At 55.9% G+C, this 21,677-nt stretch overlaps 1 protein-coding gene and 2 non-coding genes across 6 annotated transcripts in view; 2 read left to right on the top strand and 1 right to left on the bottom strand.

Annotated features, from left to right (window-relative positions):
- Positions 1-21,677, top strand: part of PDE2A (phosphodiesterase 2A) — a 100,136-nt gene that overhangs the window by 40,923 nt on the left and 37,536 nt on the right. For 3 of the 4 annotated variants that reach the window (XM_008968637.5, XM_034933313.3, XM_057299338.2), the window contains one exon: positions 2,485-2,546. The exons of the other annotated variant lie outside the window; for it this stretch is intronic. In XM_008968637.5, the coding sequence (XP_008966885.1) occupies positions 2,485-2,546 (62 nt within the window). The remainder of the gene's footprint in view (positions 1-2,484; positions 2,547-21,677) is intronic. 4 annotated transcript variants of the gene reach the window in all.
- Positions 11,799-11,860, bottom strand: LOC112441255 (U7 small nuclear RNA). Its single transcript, XR_003029194.1, has one exon. It is a non-coding gene; the product is annotated as a U7 small nuclear RNA (small nuclear RNA).
- MIR139 (microRNA mir-139) lies at positions 18,509-18,576 on the top strand. The gene has a single exon (NR_106563.1). It is a non-coding gene; the product is annotated as a microRNA mir-139 (primary transcript).

Raw genomic sequence — 21,677 nt, 5'->3', positions numbered from 1 at the left:
AGCGTGTCACGGGGTCCATAAATCCCAGCTGAAAACTGGTCAGACCATCAGGAGGCCACCCTGGAACCCAGTGTCCTCCTCTTCCTGTCAGGCCTCACACACCTCCTCCAGGAAGCCCCTTAGGACCCCTGAAGACCGTCTTCATCCAACTAGCCCCTTTGTGACAACTGAACTCTGTGAGCCTAGGTTCCTCCTGTGACTCGAAGGGCAAGGCTGAGTCCCCCCTTCAGTCCTGGGGCCACTCCTTCAGTGTCTTCAGGAGGGGCTCAGCTTCCTGTTGCTGGGTGGGGAGAGCCCTGAGGTCCCCACAGGACGTGGGACAATGGGGAGGCGGTGACAGATGAGAGGCTGAGTCTTCCCTAAAGCAGACTCCACCCTCCCCTGACCTCCCTGGCTGGTGGCTTGGACACAGCCCTGGCCTGTTGGCCTCTTAGGACTAGGGTCCTGGTCTGACCCCACAATGCAGAGGTCTGGGAATCAGAAGCCCTGGTTCTCCAGCAGCAGTTCTCTAACTGGCGGCTATGGAGTCCAGGCCTCCAGGGCACTGGTAGGTTATTGGCGGGTTGGTGCAGATTCCAGTGTCCAGGAGGGGTGAGCTGGCCTGGGGGGCCTATGTACAGGAGATAGGAGGGTGATAAACACAGGCTAGGTGGGATTACAGGGAGCTGGGAATACTTAGCTAAGAATCCCCTCATCCTAGGCACTTTCCCCACACTTGAAATTGGCTGGAGGGGGAACCAGAAGTTAGGTGGGGTTGGGGAGGGACAGGAGCCAGCACCCTGCCTCCACCTCCGGGCAGTGCCTCTGCTGGGGGGCAGGAACCTGTCCTGGGAGTGGTGGGAGGCCTGAGGGGGGAGCTGGATTCTCCAGTGAAACTGGCCCTCCCTCCTCTCAGGGGAGGGGAGGGGGCTGTCCCTGGCTGCTCAGCAGGTAGCCCATCTGGCTGTGGGTGGAAAAGAAGACTCAGGCTTTGTGGATAAAAGGGACAGCCCTGGGTCAGGCACTTATCTCAACCCTCGTCATTTCCTCTGCCGGACATGGCTGGGTGAGTGGGGTCATTGCACAGAGGGAAGGAACAGGCCAGGGCCAGTGCATACCAGGCCCTACAGGAGAGTCAGGCACATGGGTGACCCTGCCACACCCTGGGCTGCAGTCAGCCCCTCATAGAGGCCCAGACACACACCACAGTCACTGCCGGAGATGGCCACACCTAGACCATCACACCACACACAGACCCAGTCTCTCCAGGTGACACTCAGGCCCAGCTGCAGGCGCAGCTAAGAGGGAAGACCCTGCAGGGCACAGGGACACGTGGGACAACCAGACGCCCTGCTTCGGCCACACCACAAGCCTCCACACACCAGGTGCAGCTCCTGTCACCCCTACGGTCAACCCAAGGAGAGCCAGAGATTCCAGTAGTCGTGGGCAGGTATCCAGTGCCCAGGCGAGAAGAGGGGGACACCAGCAGGGAACCCAGAACCTCCTCCATGCCAGACTGTGCCCTGCCCCCAGCTCACAGAAGGAGTGCCTCAGGCTGTTTATTTCCTAGCAGGGACTAGCAGGGATGGGTGTCTCATCCCCCTCCCCCTCCCAGTCCCCACCACACGATTCTGAAGCTGCCAAATCAAATCAGCCCCTGCACCCGCGCCAGGCTGGCATGGCGGCCAGCAGCTGACGGGAACGAAGCCAGGCTCAGAATATCCCACCGCCTGTCCGATGCCTGAGTAGGCTTGTTGGGTAGGGGTGGGGAGGGGCAGGAGCCTGGCAGCCAGGCCCTGGGCAGTGCCCCTCAGAGAGGCTGGGGGTTTGGAATGCCGCAGGGTGGTGGGCTTCTGGAGAATGAGTGAGCAGGTCTCTGTTGTGTCTCCAGGCTGCTGTGGCAGTGTCTCCACCGCTAGCATTCCGGGAACTGTGGAAGTGGTGCTGGTAGGATACAGGTCGGGGGTCTGATCCCAGTCCAGATGACTGGGCGCCAGGCTGGGGTAGGGGCTCCCACATGGTCTCACATTCATTTGAGACTCACAGCACCCGGGTTGGAAGCCCCTTGGTTGTCTGTCAGTAAAGGTCCAACTCACTGTGGAGGCCCAGTGACTGTGTGAGGTGGACATTACGGATCCCATTTTACAGATAGAGAAACTGAGGCTTAGAGAGGGCTAGTAGAGCTCCCTGGAGAGAAGCAGAAGTGGAGGAGGCCTCAGAAAGAGTAAAGAGGTGGTCATTTCCACTCCTTAGGAGCCCTAGGTGGAAAGAAGGAATATGGCTCTGTTCTCAGAGTCAAGGAACAGAGAATATGGCAGAGCCAGAGGTGCCCATGGGAAGCAGAGAACAAGGAGGGAGTCTGGGGAGAGAGCAGGGTGCAAGCAGGCAAGGCTCCCTGGAGGAGGGGGCCATCCGTGGGCTTGCTGGGGGCTAATGGGAGGACAGTCTGGGGAGAAGGGGAGAAGGCCTGGCCGGCCTCAGCCCCTGACCTTCTTGTCTCTGCAGCCAGCCTGGACCCCCTTGCAAAGGAGCCAGGACCCCCAGGGAGTAGAGACGACCGACTGGAGGTGAGAGCTCAGTGGAGGGAGAAGTGGGTGGGCTTGAGGGGGTGGGGCGCAGACTGAAGATCAGTCTGAGTGGTGCCCTCCCCCTTGGGAGGACGGGGAGGCTGGAGTCACATCCCAGCCCCAGCCCTCCAGACTAGGACCACCGCTATATCAAGACCATCTCCCCTCACCCTATATATCCCCAGCCTGGAAGTCCTCCCATGAGGATTCCTCCTCCCAACTCACCTGGGGAGTCACTACAGACTCCTCCCTTGTCCTCCCCACCCTCACCCAACAATTCCTGTTGATTCTCTGCCCTGAGTATTTCCCGAGTTCCTCTCCTCTCCATTCTGCCGCCTGCTTGGGTCCAGGCTCCCTCAACTCTCCCCTGGGCCACTCACTGGCTGCTTGCTTTCAGTTTCCCCCATCATCCACGTGGCCACCAGGAGGATCTTTCTAATGCACAGACCTGAACTTGTCACTCTCTTGCCCCAGAATCCTCCATGCTCCCCACCCCCATGCCCCCTCCACAACCCCAGCCTGGCAATCGTCCCCCTTCATCCATTCCTGCCTCCCCCAAACTGCTCCTGCTGGCCTCTTCCCCCCTCACCTTCCTAAATCCTTCGGGGATCAGCTCTAGCCTCCTCTCCTCTGGGAAGTCCTCTCTACCCCTTGACCATGGGACCAAGCTCGCTCCTGCTCCCTCCTCTGAGCTCTCCTGCCCTGGCAGTCAGATGCCAGGGCGCTCTGCTGTCTGTCGCCCACCGTGCTGTGCCACGAGCACCCTGTTTTCTCCATCACGTGACTCTGTATGTGTGTCTGCCTTGTCTTCTCTGCACTGTGAGCTCTTTGAGCCTGGGGACTGTGCTTTCTTCATTCCTGAACCTTCTACCACCCTTGGATGAGTACTGGTGCAGGGCTCAGCCAGCGCATTTCCTGCCCTGCGAGGGGTGCCATCCCCACCCCCCGACCATGCCTTCCTTCCCTGTGAGGGGTGCCTCATAGGACTCTTCAGTGCTCAAAGGGGCCTTGACGAGCAAACAAGGTGGGCTGCTGATGTTGAAGATTGGCACAGAGGAGGGTGTGTGTGTGTGTGAGAGAGAGAGAGAGAGAACTGGACCCACAACCAGAACAGAGTCTGCCCAGGCCCAGCTGAGAGGGAGAGGAAGATGATGCTTGTATCAGCCCTCCTGTGTGCCAGGAGCCTTTGACACCCACCTTGTTTAATTATTACAGCACCCCCATGAGGTAGGGGCTGCTATTATTCCTATTTCACATTTGGGGAAGCTGAGGCCCAGAGGGATCATTCAGCAAGTGAGTTGGGACAGAGCTAAGATTGGAGCCTAGATGTGTCTCAGGCTCGAGGCTCACTCTTTCCTGGCCCCTGAGTAAGATGGGAAAGAAGGTGCCCACACAGGGCCTGGTGCACAGGAGGGGCTCAGCACAGGTTCCCTGCTGGGACACAGGGCCAAGACCTGAGAATGTGCCTCCAAGTGGGGCTGGGCCCTGCTGCTGGGAGCTGGCAAAGGGAGCTGGGAGGGGAGGGCCTGGAAAGCCACATTATTAATTTATTTACTGCCATGGCATTCCCCATGGGGCGGGGCTCCCCCCAGAGCTGGGACAGATGGTGTTCCTGGGAGCCTGCAGTGTCTCAGCAGCCTCGGCCACCCGCCAGGAAAGACTGGATTTGTCATCCACCCAGGGAGCCACAAGAAGAGGGGGCTTTGGCAAAGCTGAGACCCTCCTGGGCAACGGGGGCTGTGCCCCGAGGGAAGGAGTATGGCTCCAGGCACCCTGCTATGCCTCTGGGGCAGCCCCCGCTGCCTAGGCCATCTGCCTGCCCTCTGCAGGTTCAAGTTCTGCTCTTTGTCCAGCTCCACCGGCCTCGTCCTTCCCATGAGGCTTCCCTGGGTTGGCCCCCCCTGCTCCTATCCCTGTATTTTCTCTGCCTTTCCTTGAGCTGGGTCCTGCTGCCTCTTTCCTCTGACCGAGGATCTGGAGCCATGAGCTCCTCAGCCCTCAGCTCTGTCCTGACCCCATCCCCACACTCATCCCCAAAACAGTTAGTGTCTGCCTGGACTCTTGGCAGGGCCTGCTGGATTTCTGGGTCCTGCCAGCACCCCGCCCGAGTGCCCAGGCCTATACTCAGCACTCCTGGGAAGAGATGGGCTGCCTGAGGGGACGCTGCCAACATGGAGAGGGCAAGACTGGAGAGAGTGGGGACCCGAGGGCATTGCTCAGACCACAGGGGCAGCTGGAGGGAAAAGGGACTGGGAGCCTGAGGGGCCCTCCTGTCAGGGTGGATCTGGGAAGCCAAGATGGCCTCATATAGTGGACAAGCCACAGGGTCAGATGAGCACGGGTTCAAGTCCCAACTCCCTTGCTTCCTAGGTGTGTGGCCTTGTGCCTGTCACTTAACCAGCCTGAGCATCAGTCTCCTCACCTGCCAGGCAGGGATAAGAACGTCTATCACTGCCGGGAGCGGTGGCTCACGCTTGTAATCTCAGCACTTTGGGAGGCCAAGGCAGGCGGATCACAAGGTCAGGAGATCGAGACCATTCTGGCTAACATGGTGAAACCTGTCTCTACTAAAAATACAAAAAATTAGCCGGTTGTGGTGGTGGGTGCCTGTAGTCCCAGCTACTTGGGAGGCTGAGGCAGGAGAATGGTGTGAACCCGGGAGGCAGAGCTTGCAGTGAGCCGAGATCGCGCCACTGCACTCCAGCCTGGGTGACAGAGCAAGACTCCATCTCAAAAAAAAAAAAAAGAACCTCTATCATTCTTGGATGTAATCACTGTTATTCAACATTACCACAATAGAGCTGTTGGGAGAAGTTACAAAGACTGTATGTGTGGGGTGCCCGGCGCAGGCCTGGCACATGGCAGATCCTTGGGGAGAGTTAGCCTCCTCCCTGTTTCCCTCAAGGATGACATCCTTAGAGCCAGGACTAGGCTATACCCCTGTGAGACAGGATGCTCCGCAGGGCTGGGCTGAGGCTTATGGAAGTTCTATGGGCATGGCACACTCTCCTGGCACTGGCTGGGCAGCAGCCAAGAAAGCAGAGCTGCCAGCACCCATCCCCACCCAGCAGGCGTGTGTTCAGCACACCCTCCTGGGATGGTTCCCTAGCCCCTGTGCCAGCAGCTGACTTGGAGGAGGGGCTCTTCCAGCTCAGCCTGGCATCCTCCTTCAGGGCCAGGCCTCTGCATCATTACTGTTTCTCTGAAAGTCAGGTCTGGGGCAGTTCAAGTTGGTGAATTGAGCACGCTGAGTCAATGCCCTCTTTGTGATGGCTCTCAGGGCCCAGATGGCGGCTTGGGAGCCTTAGCTGGGATGGGGGCATGGGGAGAGGCGGACGTGGATGAGGGCACTGGCATCCACAATAAGTACTGAAATGCACTGCCCAACACCGGCTCCTCTATTGCTGCCCTTGGGACAAAGACCACACCCCTTGGCAGGGCATTGCTGGCCTTGCCTGCTGGGTCCCCTCATGTCCCCTTGTGTCCCCTTATGCCCTGAGACAGCAGCGCTACAGCCACATTGTTGTGTTCACTCCCAGCACACAGCAGCTCCCCCTGCCTCCCTGCCTTTGCTCACACTGACCACCTGTCTGGAATACCTTTCCTTTCTTTCTCCACCTACTCTCTTTTCAAGGCCCAGATGAAATGTCACCTCCTTTGTGACGTTCCTCAGACTGGTCCCTCTACCTCAGGCCGAGCCAGTCTCCTCCCTTCCCTGGGCACTCACAGTCCCCATTTTCCTGAGCCCACAGTTGGGAAACCTGTTACCCCACGGGGTGCTGTGGGTAGTGTATCCTTCCCCATGGGGTTGTAAACACCCAGGAGGCAGAGGCTGAGACTGAGTCTCCTTTGTCTCTCTTGGGCCCATGTGGTGCTTGGTATAGGCCTGGTATATGGTAGGTGCTCAATAAATACTTCTTGAATGAACAAGAGTGGCCGTGAGTAGGGCTGGAGTAGTTCCAAGAAGGGGCACAGTTGGGTTGGGCGGTCTTGGAGACTTGGAGGAGGCAACCTTAGAACTTTGAAGGATGGAGAGGGTCAAGGGCACCAACCGAAGAAGCCAGGGACCAGCTAGGCAGTCAGAGAGGTCCATGAGGTCAGCTTCTGACAGCAGCAGCTAAGGACAACCAGGACCAGAACAGGACTGGGAAAAAGCAGATAGAGGAGGCTGGAGCAAGGACTCAGCCCCAGAGGAGGCTGCAGGAGGTTGGCTCATGCTCAGAACCCAGCTCCAAAACACTCTGCCCATGAGTGCTGGGCTGAGGAAGGCTTGGTGCCAGAGTCAGGGTGAGGCTGAGGCCACCAGTGAATATGTGGGCCCAGCTGCGGGGGTAGCAACTAGGCAGGGGCGGGAGCCAGGTTGGAGGGGGTATTGCCATTGCCACTGCAGGTGGAGTAGGGCTTCGCTGGGGAAGGAGCAGCTTGTGTGAGAGTGTGGGCAGGAGTGGGAGGGGAGAAGGCTCCGAGTATACGAGCACAGCTTACCAGCAAGGAGTCCTGGGGTGAGGCTGGAGGGGCCACGCTGTAGGCAGCACTTTTCAGGCCCTTATCTAACATTCTCAAGTGAGTGCTCCTAGCTGCCAGATGTGCTACTTCCTCCTGGATTCTGCACATCAGGAGCCAGTGGCCTCTACAATGCCCCATGGCCCCAAAGGAGTGGCTGCCAACAAGTTGGCCTTAGCATCTGGCATCCATGGGGGTCCTGAGGCCCTGCCATCTGTCTGTGCCCCTGTCGGGCTGCACAGGCCCGGGGCGTGCAGGGACCTGGGACCAGGGAGGCGGTCTCAGCTGCCACTCTAGCCTGTCTCTCTGCCTGCCCATCCACTGTCCACACCCCTGGCTGACTGAGTAAAGAGAGAGATGGGCATCGCAGGTCCTGCCATCAAAGAAGCCTAGTCTAAAGGAGGAGGCATAAAGCACCGGGGACTTATACCCAGAGAAGACACACGCTGAGACCACGCCAGGCTCGCGGGCAAGGCCTAGGCCCAGGGAGGGCCAGCCTCGTCAAGGGCCTGGAGTTGAGACTCAGGGAAAGGCAGGAGCTGGCTTAGAGGCGCAGGCAGGTCCAAGGCAGTGCCCAGGCCAGATGCTGCGGCCCCGGGCTGAGGTTGCTCCAGCCGGCCCCACCCCCCACCGTCCTGCCTGGCCTTTGGCTGTAAACACTGAGAGAACAAGTTCCGTTTCCCGGGAAATATTTATCTCAGGCTGTGTGAAGAGCGTGTGCACTGGCCTCCGTGTGTCCTTCCTGCAGACTGGCTGGGGCAGGAGGAGAGGGAGCTTGGCAGCGCCCTTGTTGGGGGGAGTCTGTGGGGCTAGGAGGGAAGGGTGTGCCAGAGGCCCCTGCCTAGAGCCTGAATTTGAGTGCTGGCTGAGGGAGAGGTGGGAGCGGATGGGAGAGAAGCCTGTTTTCTCCAAACCCCACAAATGCCCTCCGCCTCTCTCATGTTCCTTTCTTCTTCCTGGTCCATCCTGTCTCCTCCAGGTTCCGGCCTCCAGCCTGGTGTCCCCTCCTCAGGCTGCCTTTTCCTCCTCCTCCCTGTTTCCTGGCTCTTAGCCGCTTCGTCTGGGAAGTCTTCCTCAACTTTAAACCCTCGAACCCTTGTCCTCTGCCCTCCATCTCCCACTCCTCAGGCTTTCAGCAGCTTCACGTGGAGCATTGGGCTGGTCCTGTCCACAGTTGTTCAGTTGCTGTAACAGCTTGTGCAGGCTGCCCTGGAGCCCTGTTCTGGGAAGCACAGGTCTGGGCACCCTGGGGCTGGGGCGAGGCCCGGAGCTGATCTCCTCTGTCCATCCCAGTAGAGCCAGCACCAGTGCAGACACATGGGGGATCCAGGTTGGTGGACCAGGGGAGGATGGAAAGTCCCATGGATCCAGCCGGAATGTTGGAGTGGGGAGGCAGAGGGCCCAGGGTTCCTGCTGGCCAGCCTCTGGGCTTAGGGGTGTGTATCCCAGACAGGCCAGGCCTGCCAGGGGCCCTGACAACAGGAAATCCTTGAAGGAACAAGCAGAGGCTGAGGACTCTGAGCACAACAACAGGAAACAGCCGTGACATGGGGCAACAGCCCTGGCGACTGTGCCCAGTTGGGGTGGGGACAAGGGGCCGAGCTTGTGGGACCCAGGGTGACGCCAAGAGGGACACTGAGACACTGTGGGACAGGGGGCGTTCTGCACATGTGACATGGAGCTTATGACGTGTAATATCAAGTATGTGACCATGATCATAGGGTACTGTGTGGAGTGTGGGTGAGTCACTGAGTATGTGACACTGGCTGTGAGGCACTCCATGATAGCAGATGTGTACAGTGGCTGTGCCACCAAGTGTATAACACTGTGTGATATTGATTGTGTGATGCTGACACCGAGTGTGTGACATTGCACATTGCCTGCTACCACGTGTGTGACACTGAAAGTGACAGTGAGCACATGGAGGGTGTGTCTCCATGAGAATCAAATACAGAAACGTGAGCAAATGACGCTGCAGTAGCAGGTACGGTCCTGAGTCTGTGGCTCGAGTGTCTGACACTGAATTGTGACATTGAGTGTGTCCCAAGCATATGATCTAGTGAGGCTGAGTGTGTAAACAAAGGCATGACATGGAGTGATAGCAAGTGTGTGGAAGTGGGCGTGTGATGCTGTGTGATCTTGGGCCTGACATTACATGTGTGATGCTCTGTAATGGTTGTAACAGTATGCAATGTGCACATACAGTGCTGTGTAGGACACTGTCATGGAAAGGCACCGATGGGTTCAGGCGGGAAAGTAACACCGTCCAAAGGATGGTTTTAAAAGATTGCTCTGGCCGGATGCAGTGGCTCACACCTATAATCCCAGCACTTTGGGAGGCTGAGCTGGGTGGATCACCTGAGGTCAGGAGTTCAAGACCAGTCTGGTGAAACCCCATCTCTACTAAAAATACAAAAATTAGCCAGGCATGGTGACAGGCGCCTGTAATCTCAGCTGCTCGGGAGGTTGAGACAGGAGAATCACTTGAACCCGGGGGGCAGAGGTTGCAGTGAGCCAAGATTGAGCCATTGCACTCCAGCCTGGGTGACGAGTGAAACACCATCTCAAAAAAAAAAAAAGAAAAAGATTGCTCAGGTTGCAGAATATGTATGTGTGCGAGTGTGCACGGTGCATGGCAGGGGAGGGGAGATAAGTTAGGAGGAGGCAGAGAGGAGGTGGGTAGAGCAACTGGAGGCTCCTGCAGCTGCCCAGGCAGGAGATGGTGGTGCCTGTGTTAATGGAATGGCAGAAGAGTTAGAGATATGGAGCAACTTTGGAGATATTTGAAAGCAGAAATGACAGAACTTGCTGATAAATGAGAAGATGAGCAAGAGGGAAAACCAGAGAACAATTTCCAGGGTTCTGGCTTGAAGAACCAAGCGATGGATGGTGAAGATGTTTCTGAGATGGGCAAAGGCAAGGGGGAGGGTCAGCACTAGTGGGGTGGGAGGACAAGGAGGCAGAAATCGAGTGAGCTGTTTTGGATGTGTTAAGGGAAGCATCCAGGTGAAGGTGTGCAGTGGGCAGCGGGGCCAGGCTAGGGATACATCTGGGAGTCGACAGGCATGGGGGGTTTGTTAAGGTCGTGGACCTGGCTAGGATAATGGAGAGAGGGAGCTTGGCAACAGAAGAGGTGGGGACTGAGGACCGAGCCTTAAACTCTGAATATTCCATTGTCTAGAGGCCGGGGAGGTGAGAAGGAGCAGCAACGAGACAGAGGAGGAGGGCCAGGGAGGCAGAGGAGACCAGGAGTGTGAAGCCAGAAGCCAAGGGAGGAAAGAGGCTCAAGTGGGAGGGAGGGTCGGTGTGTGGATGGTGCTGGCCCACAGGTAAGTTGGGAACCGGAAGATTGTGCTGTGCTGGGCACTGTGGGTGAGTCAGGCTAATGGGAGCCATTTCAGTGATGGGCTGGAGCCAGAAGTCAGACTGGCCTGTGTAGGATGGTGAGGGAGGTGAAGACGTTAGCCTGGAGAGCCCTTTGGAGACGTTGGGCTGTGAGGGCTGCAGAGAAGGACATGATCGCTGGAAAGGGAGATTACATTTTTTTATTATGGGTGATTCTAAGCAGACACAATACCAGAGAGAAGCATATAAGAAACTGCCATATACTCATCACCCCAGTTCAACAGTTGCTGGGATTTGGCCTCATTTCTTCCTCTCTTCCCCCCTATCTGTTCTTTCATTTTCCTTTGCTTAAGCTTAAAATTTTTTAAATTGTGGTAAAATATACATAACTTAAACTTTACCATCATAACCATTTCTAAGTGTACAGTTCAGTTGTGGTAGGTACATTCACACTGTTTTGCAACCAATCTCTGGAACTCTTTCATCTTCTCAACCTGAAACTCTGCACCTATTAAACGACAGCCCCCATCCTCCTCTGTCTCCAGCTCCTGGCACCCACCATTCTACTTTCTGTCTCTATGACTTGGACTACTCTAGATACCTCAAGTAATTGGAATAATGTAGTATCTGTCTTTTTGTGACTGGTTTTTAAGTTTACTTAGCATAACGTCCTCAAGTTTTACCCATGTTGTAGCATGTGACAGGATTTCCTTCCTTTTTATGGCCACATAATATTCCAGTGTATGGACAGACCACATCCATCCAACACCAGACACTTGGGTTGTTTTCACATTTTAGCTATTGTGAATAATGCTGCTATGAACATAAGTGTACAAATATCTCTTCAAGATCCTGCTTCCAATTCTTTCAGATGTATACCTAGAAGTACGCTTGCTGGATCACACAGTCATTCTATTTTTTGGTTTTTGAGGAACTGCCATACTGTTTTCTGTATCTTTTTACATTCCCACGGACAGTGTACAGGGGTTTCAGTTTCTCCACATCCTTGCCAACATGTGTTATTTTCTGTTCTTTTTTTTCTTTTATTTTTTAATGGTAGCCATCCTAATGGGTGTGGGGTGACATTTCATTGTGGTTTTGATTTGCATTTCCCTAATGATTAGTGAAGTTGAGCATCTTTTCATGTGCTGGTTGGCCACTTGTATATCTTCTTTGGGAAAATGTTGATTCAAGTCCTTTGCCCATTTAAAACATTGGGTTGTTTGCTTTTTTGTTGTTATTGAATTGCAGGGGTTCTTTATATATTCCAGATATTACCTCTTTATCAGATAAAAGCTTTGCAAATATTTTTCTCCCATTTCATAGGTTGCTTCGCTGAAATATTTTAAAGCAAATCCCAGACATGATGTCATTTCACCAAAGGTAGACTTTTTTTTTGGTGGGGGGAGCTTTCCGGTGAAGACTGAAAAACCCGCTAGACAAATTCTAAAATAGATGTGACTTTGGATTTTTGTTTTTTAAGGCTAGGAGGTCCTGGATGATGCTGAAATCTAACAGTGACACAGAGCCAGTGTGGAACTGTGTCTGATGCTGTGTGAGGGTGACATGGTGGCTTTGGGAACATGGGTGCAACACTGAAGATATAAGAGACTCCAAGTGAGGGTGACAGTGAGAGATCACTGTGTGTGTGGCCCTGTGACGCCCAGTAACATGGGACAGTGGGACGCTGTGGACCGTGAAATGACTGTGTGTCACCGAGCAGGTGGGACCTGCTGTGTGAAGGCCACAGGTGTCATGTCTTCTTGTGTCATCCTGGTTGATGAGTGTGACACAGTGCAGGACTCTGCATGGGAGTAAGAGGGACTGAAGCTGTGCTATAGGTGACCGGGCTGCATGTGATTCAAGTGGGCTCAGCCCCAGCTTCAGCTGCTGAGTATGGGAGGGAGCATGGACATTGTAGGGTAGATGAGGAGAAACATTGAATGGGAACAGAAATGGTGTCTGTGCCCAGATGCGAGCTCCTCCCTTCTCTGAATACCCAGGAAGGCTTCCTGGAGGCAGGATGTGGGCACTTCAGCAGGATGTTGTAGGTGCTGATTAAGAGCAGGGCCTGTGGTGTCAGACAGCCCTGTCTAGGCTCTGACATTCAGCAGGTCATTTTATCTCTTGAGCCTGAATTTCCTCAAGTATAAAATGGGAGCTCTTAGGAGGAATGCATGAAGCAGTGCTCCAATGCATGCAGTCTCTGGCACTTGGTAAATACTCTATGGTCTCTTGGGGAGCAGCAACCTCAACACCTGCACCCCAGGTCCCCAAATAACAGGAGCACAAGTAGAAGCACAGTGAAGGTGCGCTGAGTGAGGTGTCCTCTTACACCCACAACCCTCCTCTCTCCCTCTCCCCCAACTTCTGTCCCCTGCTCGGTGTTGTCAGCGATACCCCCTCCTGCCCACTCACTCCTGCCCCCTCCTCTCCCCTGCCGTCCTTACCACTGTCAGCCTCCAGCCCAGGCTCCTGCAGCCTCATTCAATTAGGCCAATGCAATTTGCTCAAGAAAAAGCCCCATAATTTGGTTAATCACACCAGTAGGGGATCTGGTCCCGGTCGGGAGGGTGGGGGTGGATAGGAGTCCATACCCGCAGCTGAGGCCCAGGTGTCAAAGTGCCTGTCTTTTGGGACCTTTACCCACTTCCTTGGGCTCCTTTCAGGAGCCAACAGAGTCCAAAGCTTGGGTCTTCTCAAACCCAACTACAGAGGCCTTGAAACAGGAGTCTGGACTTCCTGGGTTCGCTTGTATTCCTGGGAGGGTCCCTGCTACTCTCTGGGCCTCAGTCTCCCTTTCCAAAAATGGGAGTGGAATTGGGGGGTCTCAGAGGCCCCAGTTGGCCTAGCTCTGCATCCCAGCTCTGGTCAGTCCCCCTTGTGGCTTCTGAGGGGCCTTCTCCTAGGCCTTGGGGAGGGAGCACTGAGGGGTAGGTGGAGAGCACAGGGCCCCAGGGAAGTGAGGAGGGGTAAGTGTCCTCTGAGTCTCATCTGGAATGTGTCTACCCCAGTCCTATAATCAGAGACCCTCTAGTTCCAGGCTGCACACCTGAAGGTGGGGCAGGAAGAAAGGAAGCTGCCCTTTCTTGGTCACCTGCAAGGCCAAAGCCTCTTAACCGTGCAGGCTATACCTTGCACAGGAGCTCCAGCAGAGGTGGGGTGGCGCTGAAACTGAGCCCACTCTCCCTCACCAAGCCTTTCCCCTCAGGCCCGCATCTGCCCAGAGAATTGGGGTCCCTCCTTTCTAATGTGCACACAGGTGGCCCCAGCCCCCTGCTGGGAGTCAGCTTAGGCAAGGTTTGATGGCTCAGCTTAATCTTCTCAGCAGCTCTGGGGGAAGAGACCATTTTACGGATGAGGAACTGAGCCCAGGAAGGTCCAAAGACTTGTCCAGTACATGTGGTGTGTGGCAGGGCAGGCAGATGAGCCCGCATCTGAGGGAGGCGATGGGAGAAGTGACAGGGGTGCACAGAGGAGGAGAATTAGACCCTCTCAGATTCCACCACTCTCAGCCACACGTTCACTCACTCATTTGGAGACAAGACTAACCACCGGCGCATTCACAGCCCCCCAGACAGCCACACACTCACTATACCACTGTCACATGGACATCAACGACCTGAATCACATATGCATAGATGCAGGCCCACATGGTCACTCCCACGTGCAGATGGCCAGTGCACACACATAGACACAGGGTACTCACACATGTTTACACTCTCACAACCCATGTGGGTTACAGATTCCTACAGAGACACAGACCTACATACTTTCACAAGGAAATTCTCCCAGTGACCCAGGGAACATAGTCTGCCATGATGATGTGATGGTCCGTAGGGGCTCGCCACTATGGACCATTAATGGGCAGGCTGCACACATGCTTAGGTCCCCAGCAAAGCAGGAGTTCTGCACAGAGTGAGAGGAGAGGTCAGTTCTGATGAGTGTATCCAGAATTTTGCAATCAGAAAAACCACACAAAAACTATTTTAATGTTCATTTCCAAGATAAAATTTAGTTTGAATTGTATAGAGGGTCCGAGGGTCTGGTGGGAGGGCATCATCATCTTTTCAAGGCTTTGGGGTTCTAAGGCACCCACAGATTCACAACAGTCCCACAAGATATCCCAGGCTGACATATTTACCCAGCCCAGTGTGTGCGTGTGTGTGTGTGCGCACGCTGTGTGCATGCTCATGCTGGCTCCCAGATCCTCGGGATGTGAGGAAGGAAAGTAGGAGAGATTCCAGAGACTCCGGATGTTTGTTCTCTGGCTTCCTGGGCCCTTCAAAGGAAAATAACTCTGGATGTCAGCCTGCCTGCCTGGCGGGCTGGGTGGAGAGGTGGGCTGTTTTGGGAGGTGAGCTATGTTGGGAGGTGGGCTGTATGACAGCCTGCCTCAGCCCCTGTGGCCCCACTGACCGGGACCCTGTGTAATGAGGCAGAGTGACCAAGGCCCATGGCCAGCGTCCCATGGGCTCGTAGGCCCATCGCCTCCCCTCTCTGGGGCTTGGCTCTCTCATCTGAAAAATGGAGGTGGGAAGGAGATGAGACTGGATGGGCTTTCTCCTGGAGACTGATTAGAGAGACAGAGACTCAGGCCCGGAGTCCAGAAAAGACAACCAAAGCTGGGGAGGGCACATGAAGGGGGGCAAAGAAGGTCTGGGTTCAGGGGAGTGCGTGGGGCCCCAGAGCCTGCCATGTCTCCGCCAACTCTCTCCCTCACTGGAGGAGGGCTCTGTGCCTTGGTGCCCCACCTGCCCAGGGCCCTGTGGCTCAGCCCCTTGCTTGCTCTGTGAGGGGGACGGGAGAAGGATGAGAGTCCCAGTGATAGGGGGAGGACAAGACCAGGGGAGAGGGCTGGGGGTTTCTGGAGGGCCAGAGCAGGAAGAGCAGGAGAGAAGAGAGGACACCACAGTGCAGGAAACGGAGGAGCAAAGGCTGGGAGTGGGGAGGCTGGAGGGGTGCAGGGAATCAGACTGGGGTGCTGCGAAGAGGCCTGAGGCCAGAGCAGGCAGTGCCTGGATGGAGGGAGCGAGCAGCTCCTCACCCTCAGCTCCTTGATGAGGTAAGGTGACCACGAGCCCTGCTCCAGGCTGTGTGCTGAGCACTTTGCTCGGAGCCTGTCACTCTGGAGGAGGGGAGGGGGTGTTCCCAGGAGCTATGACAGTCTTGTGCAAGGGAGGGACAGGGTCACATTTATGTTTAACAAAGCACTGCACTGGGAGAGAGGAGCTGAGAGACCCCGGCCCTGGGGAGCATGGTGGCTGGGACCCCGGAGGGCAGGCGTGCCCCAGACGGACCCCACTCAGAAGATTGCTTATCCCAACCCCCCAAAGAGAAAGGCTATTTTTAGGAACAATAAAAGTGCTCACACATTCCTGCAGGGGCAGAGAGAGGGAAAGGGGGCAGGAGTCAGTGCAGAGGAAGAGGGTGGACCCCGCTCTTCTCCCAACTCTGCCTTGGTCTTCAGGGACGTCTCCTCAGGGGCTTCCCCAGCCAGCCCTGCCTCTCCAGCCTCCGCCTGTCCCTGGGGTTCCCTACCGGCTCTTATGTCTATCCCTCTGCTTCTGAATTGGTACTTGTTCTGTCCCTGTCTCTCTTTCTCATACTTCCACTTTCCCCCTCCCCCTGGGGTTTGGGGAACAGCTGGGATGGGCCAAGCTCTGTTGAGAGAGCCAAATACAGTCATAGGACAAAGCAGCGGGAGGCTGTGGGATACACACATGCCGCAGAGCACAGACAGAGAGAGGTGGCCAGGCACAGAGAGAGGCGGCCAAGCACCCAGGGAGGCTGAGAGGCAGGGAGAAAACACGCTGGGACAGTCAGGGAGAGCCCCAGGGCAGGCATCACCGGGCAGCCAGCCTCTGTGCCCTGCTCTCTGTCTTGTCCCTAAGAAGACCAGCATGGCTGGGCTTGCCTCCCGCCATCCACCCCTACCAGCCCACCCCAGGCCGGCCCTTCCTCCCCGCCCTCTGCAGGCCCACACTAACCCTAGGCCAGGCCGCCTCCTTCAGCATTTACCTCCCACACACAATGGGCACAGTGAGGAGATAAGAGACCCAGTCTCTGGCCTGGAGGCAGATACTCAGCCCTACCCGACATCTGAGAGGGCTCAGCCCATCCCCTGGCCAAGGCAGGTATTAGAGGGGCCCCAAAGACAAGCAGGACTCTGGGACAAGGTGTCCTAGTGTGGCCCAAAGGGCTGGGCTGAAGCATGGGTCTCCTGGCTCCAGATGAGAGCCTGGGCGAATCCTTCCCTGCCTCCTCTGGCCTTAGTCTACCCCATCAAGCTTGGGATTGGACTACATGAGGCCTGAGGCCCTGTAGACCCTGGTCCCTGGAAATTCTCAGAAGGCCTGGGAGGGGGACAGGTGACCACGCAGGAAGGCTTCCTGGAGGAGGTGACCTCACTCATGAAAGAAGGTGATAGTGACAGTGCTCCTCTTGGGGAAGAGCCCTCCATCCTGACCTGCTGCCCCCACCCGGTCTGCACGTGGAGATGATCCTGAAGCACAAAGGGCCTCCCGGCCTGCAGAGGGGCCTGGGAGAGGTTGCCAAAGGCTCTCAGTAGGAGACACCCCATTCCTCAGGCTCCTTCTCTAAGACTGTAACTGTGCCAGACTGGGGAGGCTTTGAGAGGTCTCAGCTATCTCCCCTGCCTAGATCCTTCCTCCACACCCCTCTTCTCCCTGATGGCATGTAGCCCTCACAGTACAGTAGTCCTGGGCACACAGGAGTTTACCCAGTCATTTACCGCTCAGCAAACACCTACCAACACCTATGAGGGGCTGGGTAATGCTGGAGACCCGGAGAGGGGCAGGACACAATCTCTGCCCTCCAAAAGCTCCCAGTCTGTTGTGGGAGCCAGACGGGAAAGGGTGGCACTGCATTGATGCACACAGTGCATGCCATGGTGGGGGAAAGGGGGGCAGTGGGAGCCCCAGGTGGGAGGGTCAGACTTGCCTGGAGAGAGAACAACAGACTCTCCCTGGAGGAGATCCAGAGAAGGGAGATCACTTCATTCATTCATTCGTCATTCATCCATCCACCCATTCAATTATTCCTTTGGCCATCATTTCCTGAGGGATGTAAACTCTCTTCTGACACTGACCCAGCGGGACACTCAGCGTCCTCCTCCTCTCCTGCTTGAGCCACCATGCCTGCCTCTTGGAGGCTCCTGGACTTGCTTTGCTCAGCTCCCAACCCACCCTGAGGGGGTGAGGCTGAGGAGGGTGTACAGACATTCAGGGTCACCAAACTCAGAGCTGGAGGCCTGCCACCTCACCAGGGGCCTTTCTCAGGGCACAGACTCCCTGGTGGCAGGGCCTTGGCCCTTGCTTGCACACCCTTGGGGACTAGGAGCCCCCTCATCCATCCTGCTCAGGCTCTCTTTTGTGGCGCGACTCTGATTCACAGTGTGCCCAAATCTGCCTCCTTGTGACTGCCGCGAGCTGCCTCGTGGGCCCCAGGCCAGAGGACAAGGATAGCTAGAATGCCAGGTGACCAGGATGACTGCGATGGCATGGAGAGGGGGATGCTGTGATGTGTTTGGGAGGAAGTTTGTGGCGTCCAGGAGAATGTGGGCAGCAGAAATGGGACCACTCTCGGTTCTTCCCTGTAGATGAAGCAGCTGAAGGTGGGAGGGGGTGGGAGGAGACCTGAGCTGGCTCTGCCCCGCTTGATCTGATGTCTGCCTTGCAGGGCCATCCTCCCCCTCCCCACACTCAGCTCCTGCCTCCCTCCCTCTACCCACTCTGACTGTTCCCTCCTTTCCTGACTCCAGACTCTGGGTGAGGGACTGAGGTGATTCCAGTGAGTCAGGCCCTCGGGGAACTGATTGTGCAGGCAACTCTTGCCTGCCTTCTCCTGCTCTTTCCCTCTTCCCATTCCTTCATCCACCCCCAAACCTAGCTTCTGATGGATCCAAGGGTGCGGGGGACAGCCGGGAGGTCATTTTGGAGGAGGCAGGAGCTGGAGTAGAAGCTGGGACTGGCTTGGGAAGGGCGAGAGGCCGGGGCGGAGCTGGTTGTGGGCGCTGGAAGGGAGGAGCCAACAGTGTGGGGTCAGGCTCCTGTGGACGGGGACACCCTTGGGAGGCACCGGGACTGGCTCAGGTGTATTCTACAGTGCACGTGTCTCCAGTGTGGCTCGGAGGCTGGAGACGCGGCCCTGTTGGAGTAACAACTGAAGCCGGAGTCTGCGAAGGGTGGGCAGGAGGGTGGAGGGATGGGGGCATGGAGCGGGAGGGGGTAAGTAGAGGAGGGAGGGGAGGAAGAGAAAGAGCAGGGAGGAGGAAAGGTCTCTGGCGGGTCCCTCCTTTAAGACTGGGCTCCTGCGCTGCGAGAGGCCCCGTCCATACTGCCTTGTTATCCATATCTCCCTACCACTAGTCTCCCTCTGTCCTTCCACCCCCAGCCTCTCCCCTCCATTGGGACCTTCCCTGGGGCGTCCCCTCATTGGCTGTTCTCACCTGAGCAAGGCCCTTCCCCTCCAGTCCTTAGCCTCTTCACCTGTACAATGGGATGACCCAAACAGGCACCTCTTGGGCTTGTAGGAGGATCCAAGATAGTGTCAGTGGGTCTCGAGGTGTGGTCCCCCGACCAGCAGCATCAGTGTCATCTAGGAATGTTTGGAAACGCAAGTTCTTGGACCTCGTCCCAGACCTACTGTATCAGAAACCCTGGGGGTGGGGCCAGCAATCTGCACTTTAACAAGCACTCTGGGTGGTTCTGGTGCACATGAAAATTGGGGAACGCCTGGTGGAAACCTCTAGCCACAGGAGGTGCTTGGGAAAGGTACCTTCCCCTCCCCAAAGCCTGATGCCTCACTCAAGCATGACACTGACAGTTGGGCTAGTTCAGCTGCGTGTTCTGGGTCTCTGTCTTGCCTCCTCCTTCAGACTAAGCCTCCCAAGGGTTGCCAAGCCTCTTTCCTCTATTCTCCTCACCCTGATCCAGCTCAGCCTCATTGAGAGAAGTCTGGGGCTGCAAGATCTTCGCACTCACAGGCAGTTCCTCTTTGCACATCCAAGGCACCAGTGTCTTTGAGAGGCGGCTCCTTGGCCAGGTGGCAGGCGTGGGTGTGTGGGGAGGAAGGAGGAGGAACCGCCTTGTTCTGCTTTCTTGTCTCTGACTCTGCAGGCTGGGGGTGCTGTAAGGCTGCGAGGAGGCATAGAGTCAGCTTGGGTGCTGGGCTGAGGCCAGGGGCCGAGGCTCAGCTGAAGCGGGCTTCTCTGGTCTGAGCCTACAGGATGCCTCCTTTGGGGCAGTTCTGCCAGTCACCCTGACTGGGCGGCTGTGCTTGCTAGTGCCAGACCCATGCTAGGCACAGAGGTCGATACGTTCTTCTGTGCTCTTGAAGGGCCCTGTCCTCTGGGAAGATAAGAGGCTGTGTATATTGCCCACCGGAACAGGAGGCAGGAAGCAAAAGAGGCGTAGATGACACTTGCCTGGCACCCCCTGTTTCCCCTCTAGCTGCCTTCCTGGGTTTCCCATTCTGTGGGCGCTTCTCTTGAGTTAGGTGCTTTCTCCCAGTGTTCTCAAGGTGACTATTTGGAGGTTTGTGGGAGGAGTGGGCTGGAGACACAGGAGTAGGTGGGGGCAGGAAGTATGCAGGAGAGAGATGGAGAGTGGGAGGAGAAGCTATGAGAGGAAGAGAGGACTTGGAGGTGGGAAAAGACGTCAAGACTCCTGGAGAGGAACAGGAGTGCAGCCTGGGACAGAGGTGGACGTCGGCCGAGGGAGGCAGGGAGGAAGGCAGGGAGGTCCACCCGAAAGGAAGGGAAGGGATGATGGACAGAGAATGAGAGGGCTCCGAGGTCCTGGGGGATCTAGAAGGACCCTTCCCTTTACAGAAGGGGACACCAAGGCCCAGAGAGAGAGGAGGGCCTCACAGAGGACCTAACACAAGCAGAGTTGCATGAATCAGTGTGAACGGACAGTCCCAAGAGCACAGCCGGATCTTGGGAGGTACTTGACTCTTGAGTTTGATGTTATTGCCTTCCTGTAGGCCAGTGTGAGGGGCACTGTGAGGCTTCCTTCCAGAGAAGGAGGCATGGAGCCAGTGCCAGGCAGTGGGGTGAGCCATAGGAGGACCTGTGGAGATGGGGAAAGGCATAGAGACTCATGGAGATGAAACAGGAAAGATCTTATGGCAGCGACCCCAACCCTCAGGAAGGGCGTTGGTCTTGTGCTTGTGGCTCCAAAGGGGATAAGACCAAGGTCTCTGGTTTCATAGAATCTTAGGCTTTAAGAACGAGTTAGAAGTAATTTAGTCCAGACCCTCTCCTCTCCCCAGATAAGTGCAGAAATGCAGATCTAGCCCACGGCTGAGCCCCAACCCTGGCTTCAGAGGAGGACTGACTCAGAACAGGCTCCCCTTTCTTGGTACCTGGGGTGAATGAAAGATAAGTCCGTGGTAATGGTGCTGTCTGTGGTGCTGACTGGCCCTACCTTGGACTACAGAGCTGCAGGTGGAGCTGGAGAGAGCAGAAAGGCTCCATCTATCCATCTACCCACCCACCCAGCCACTCATCTACCTATCCACCCACCATCCACCCACCCATCCATCCACCATCCCTCTATCTACCCCCAACCCATCCTGCACCCATTCATCTATCCACCTACCCACTCATCCATCCAGCCTCATTGAATTAAACCACAAAACCATAGAACTATATGCTGCAGAGCTAGAAAGATCCATTTTTTAGTAATGACAAAACTGAGGCTCAGAAGAGGAAAGGTGTTGCTTAAGGCCACACAGAACTTCTGTAGTCGGTCTGGTGCAGGATTGGAAATTGCGGCTCTTTTCTACACACCACAAGTTCTCTGTGGTCTGGGAAATTGCCTGGTTTTTATGCTGATATCTATACTGATATTTGTTCCAAAAAGCTGTGAAGGCAGGAAATGTGACCTCCTTCACCCCATCCCGAGCCTGAGTTCTGTGTGTGTGTGTGTGTGTGTGTATGTGATGTGCATGTCTAAGTGCAACCTTGTATATGCATTGAATATATGATTGCCTTTTGATCTGTCTGTGTGCGTGTTTGTGTGAGAGCCTGTGCATATACGTATGAGTAGAGGCGTGTGCATGGCAATATGTATTTGTGTGGCATGTGTAGATGGGCATGTGAGCAGGTAAAGCTGTGTCTGTATTTTTCCTTTCCTCTTCCTTTTAAGATCGAAGCCCCCTGACTTGAGCCTTGCTCCCCATCTGTGCCTCCAATTCAGGAATCTCCCTGCTTCCCATTATCAGCTGCTCCCCACTGATTCTCTCCTTCCTTCACGG

This window comes from Pan paniscus, chromosome 9 (assembly GCF_029289425.2).
Source record: "Pan paniscus chromosome 9, NHGRI_mPanPan1-v2.0_pri, whole genome shotgun sequence".
NCBI lineage: Eukaryota > Metazoa > Chordata > Mammalia > Primates > Hominidae > Pan > Pan paniscus.
The sequence above is the reverse complement of the archived record's forward strand: the minus strand, read 5'-3'. Positions and strand labels throughout refer to the sequence as shown.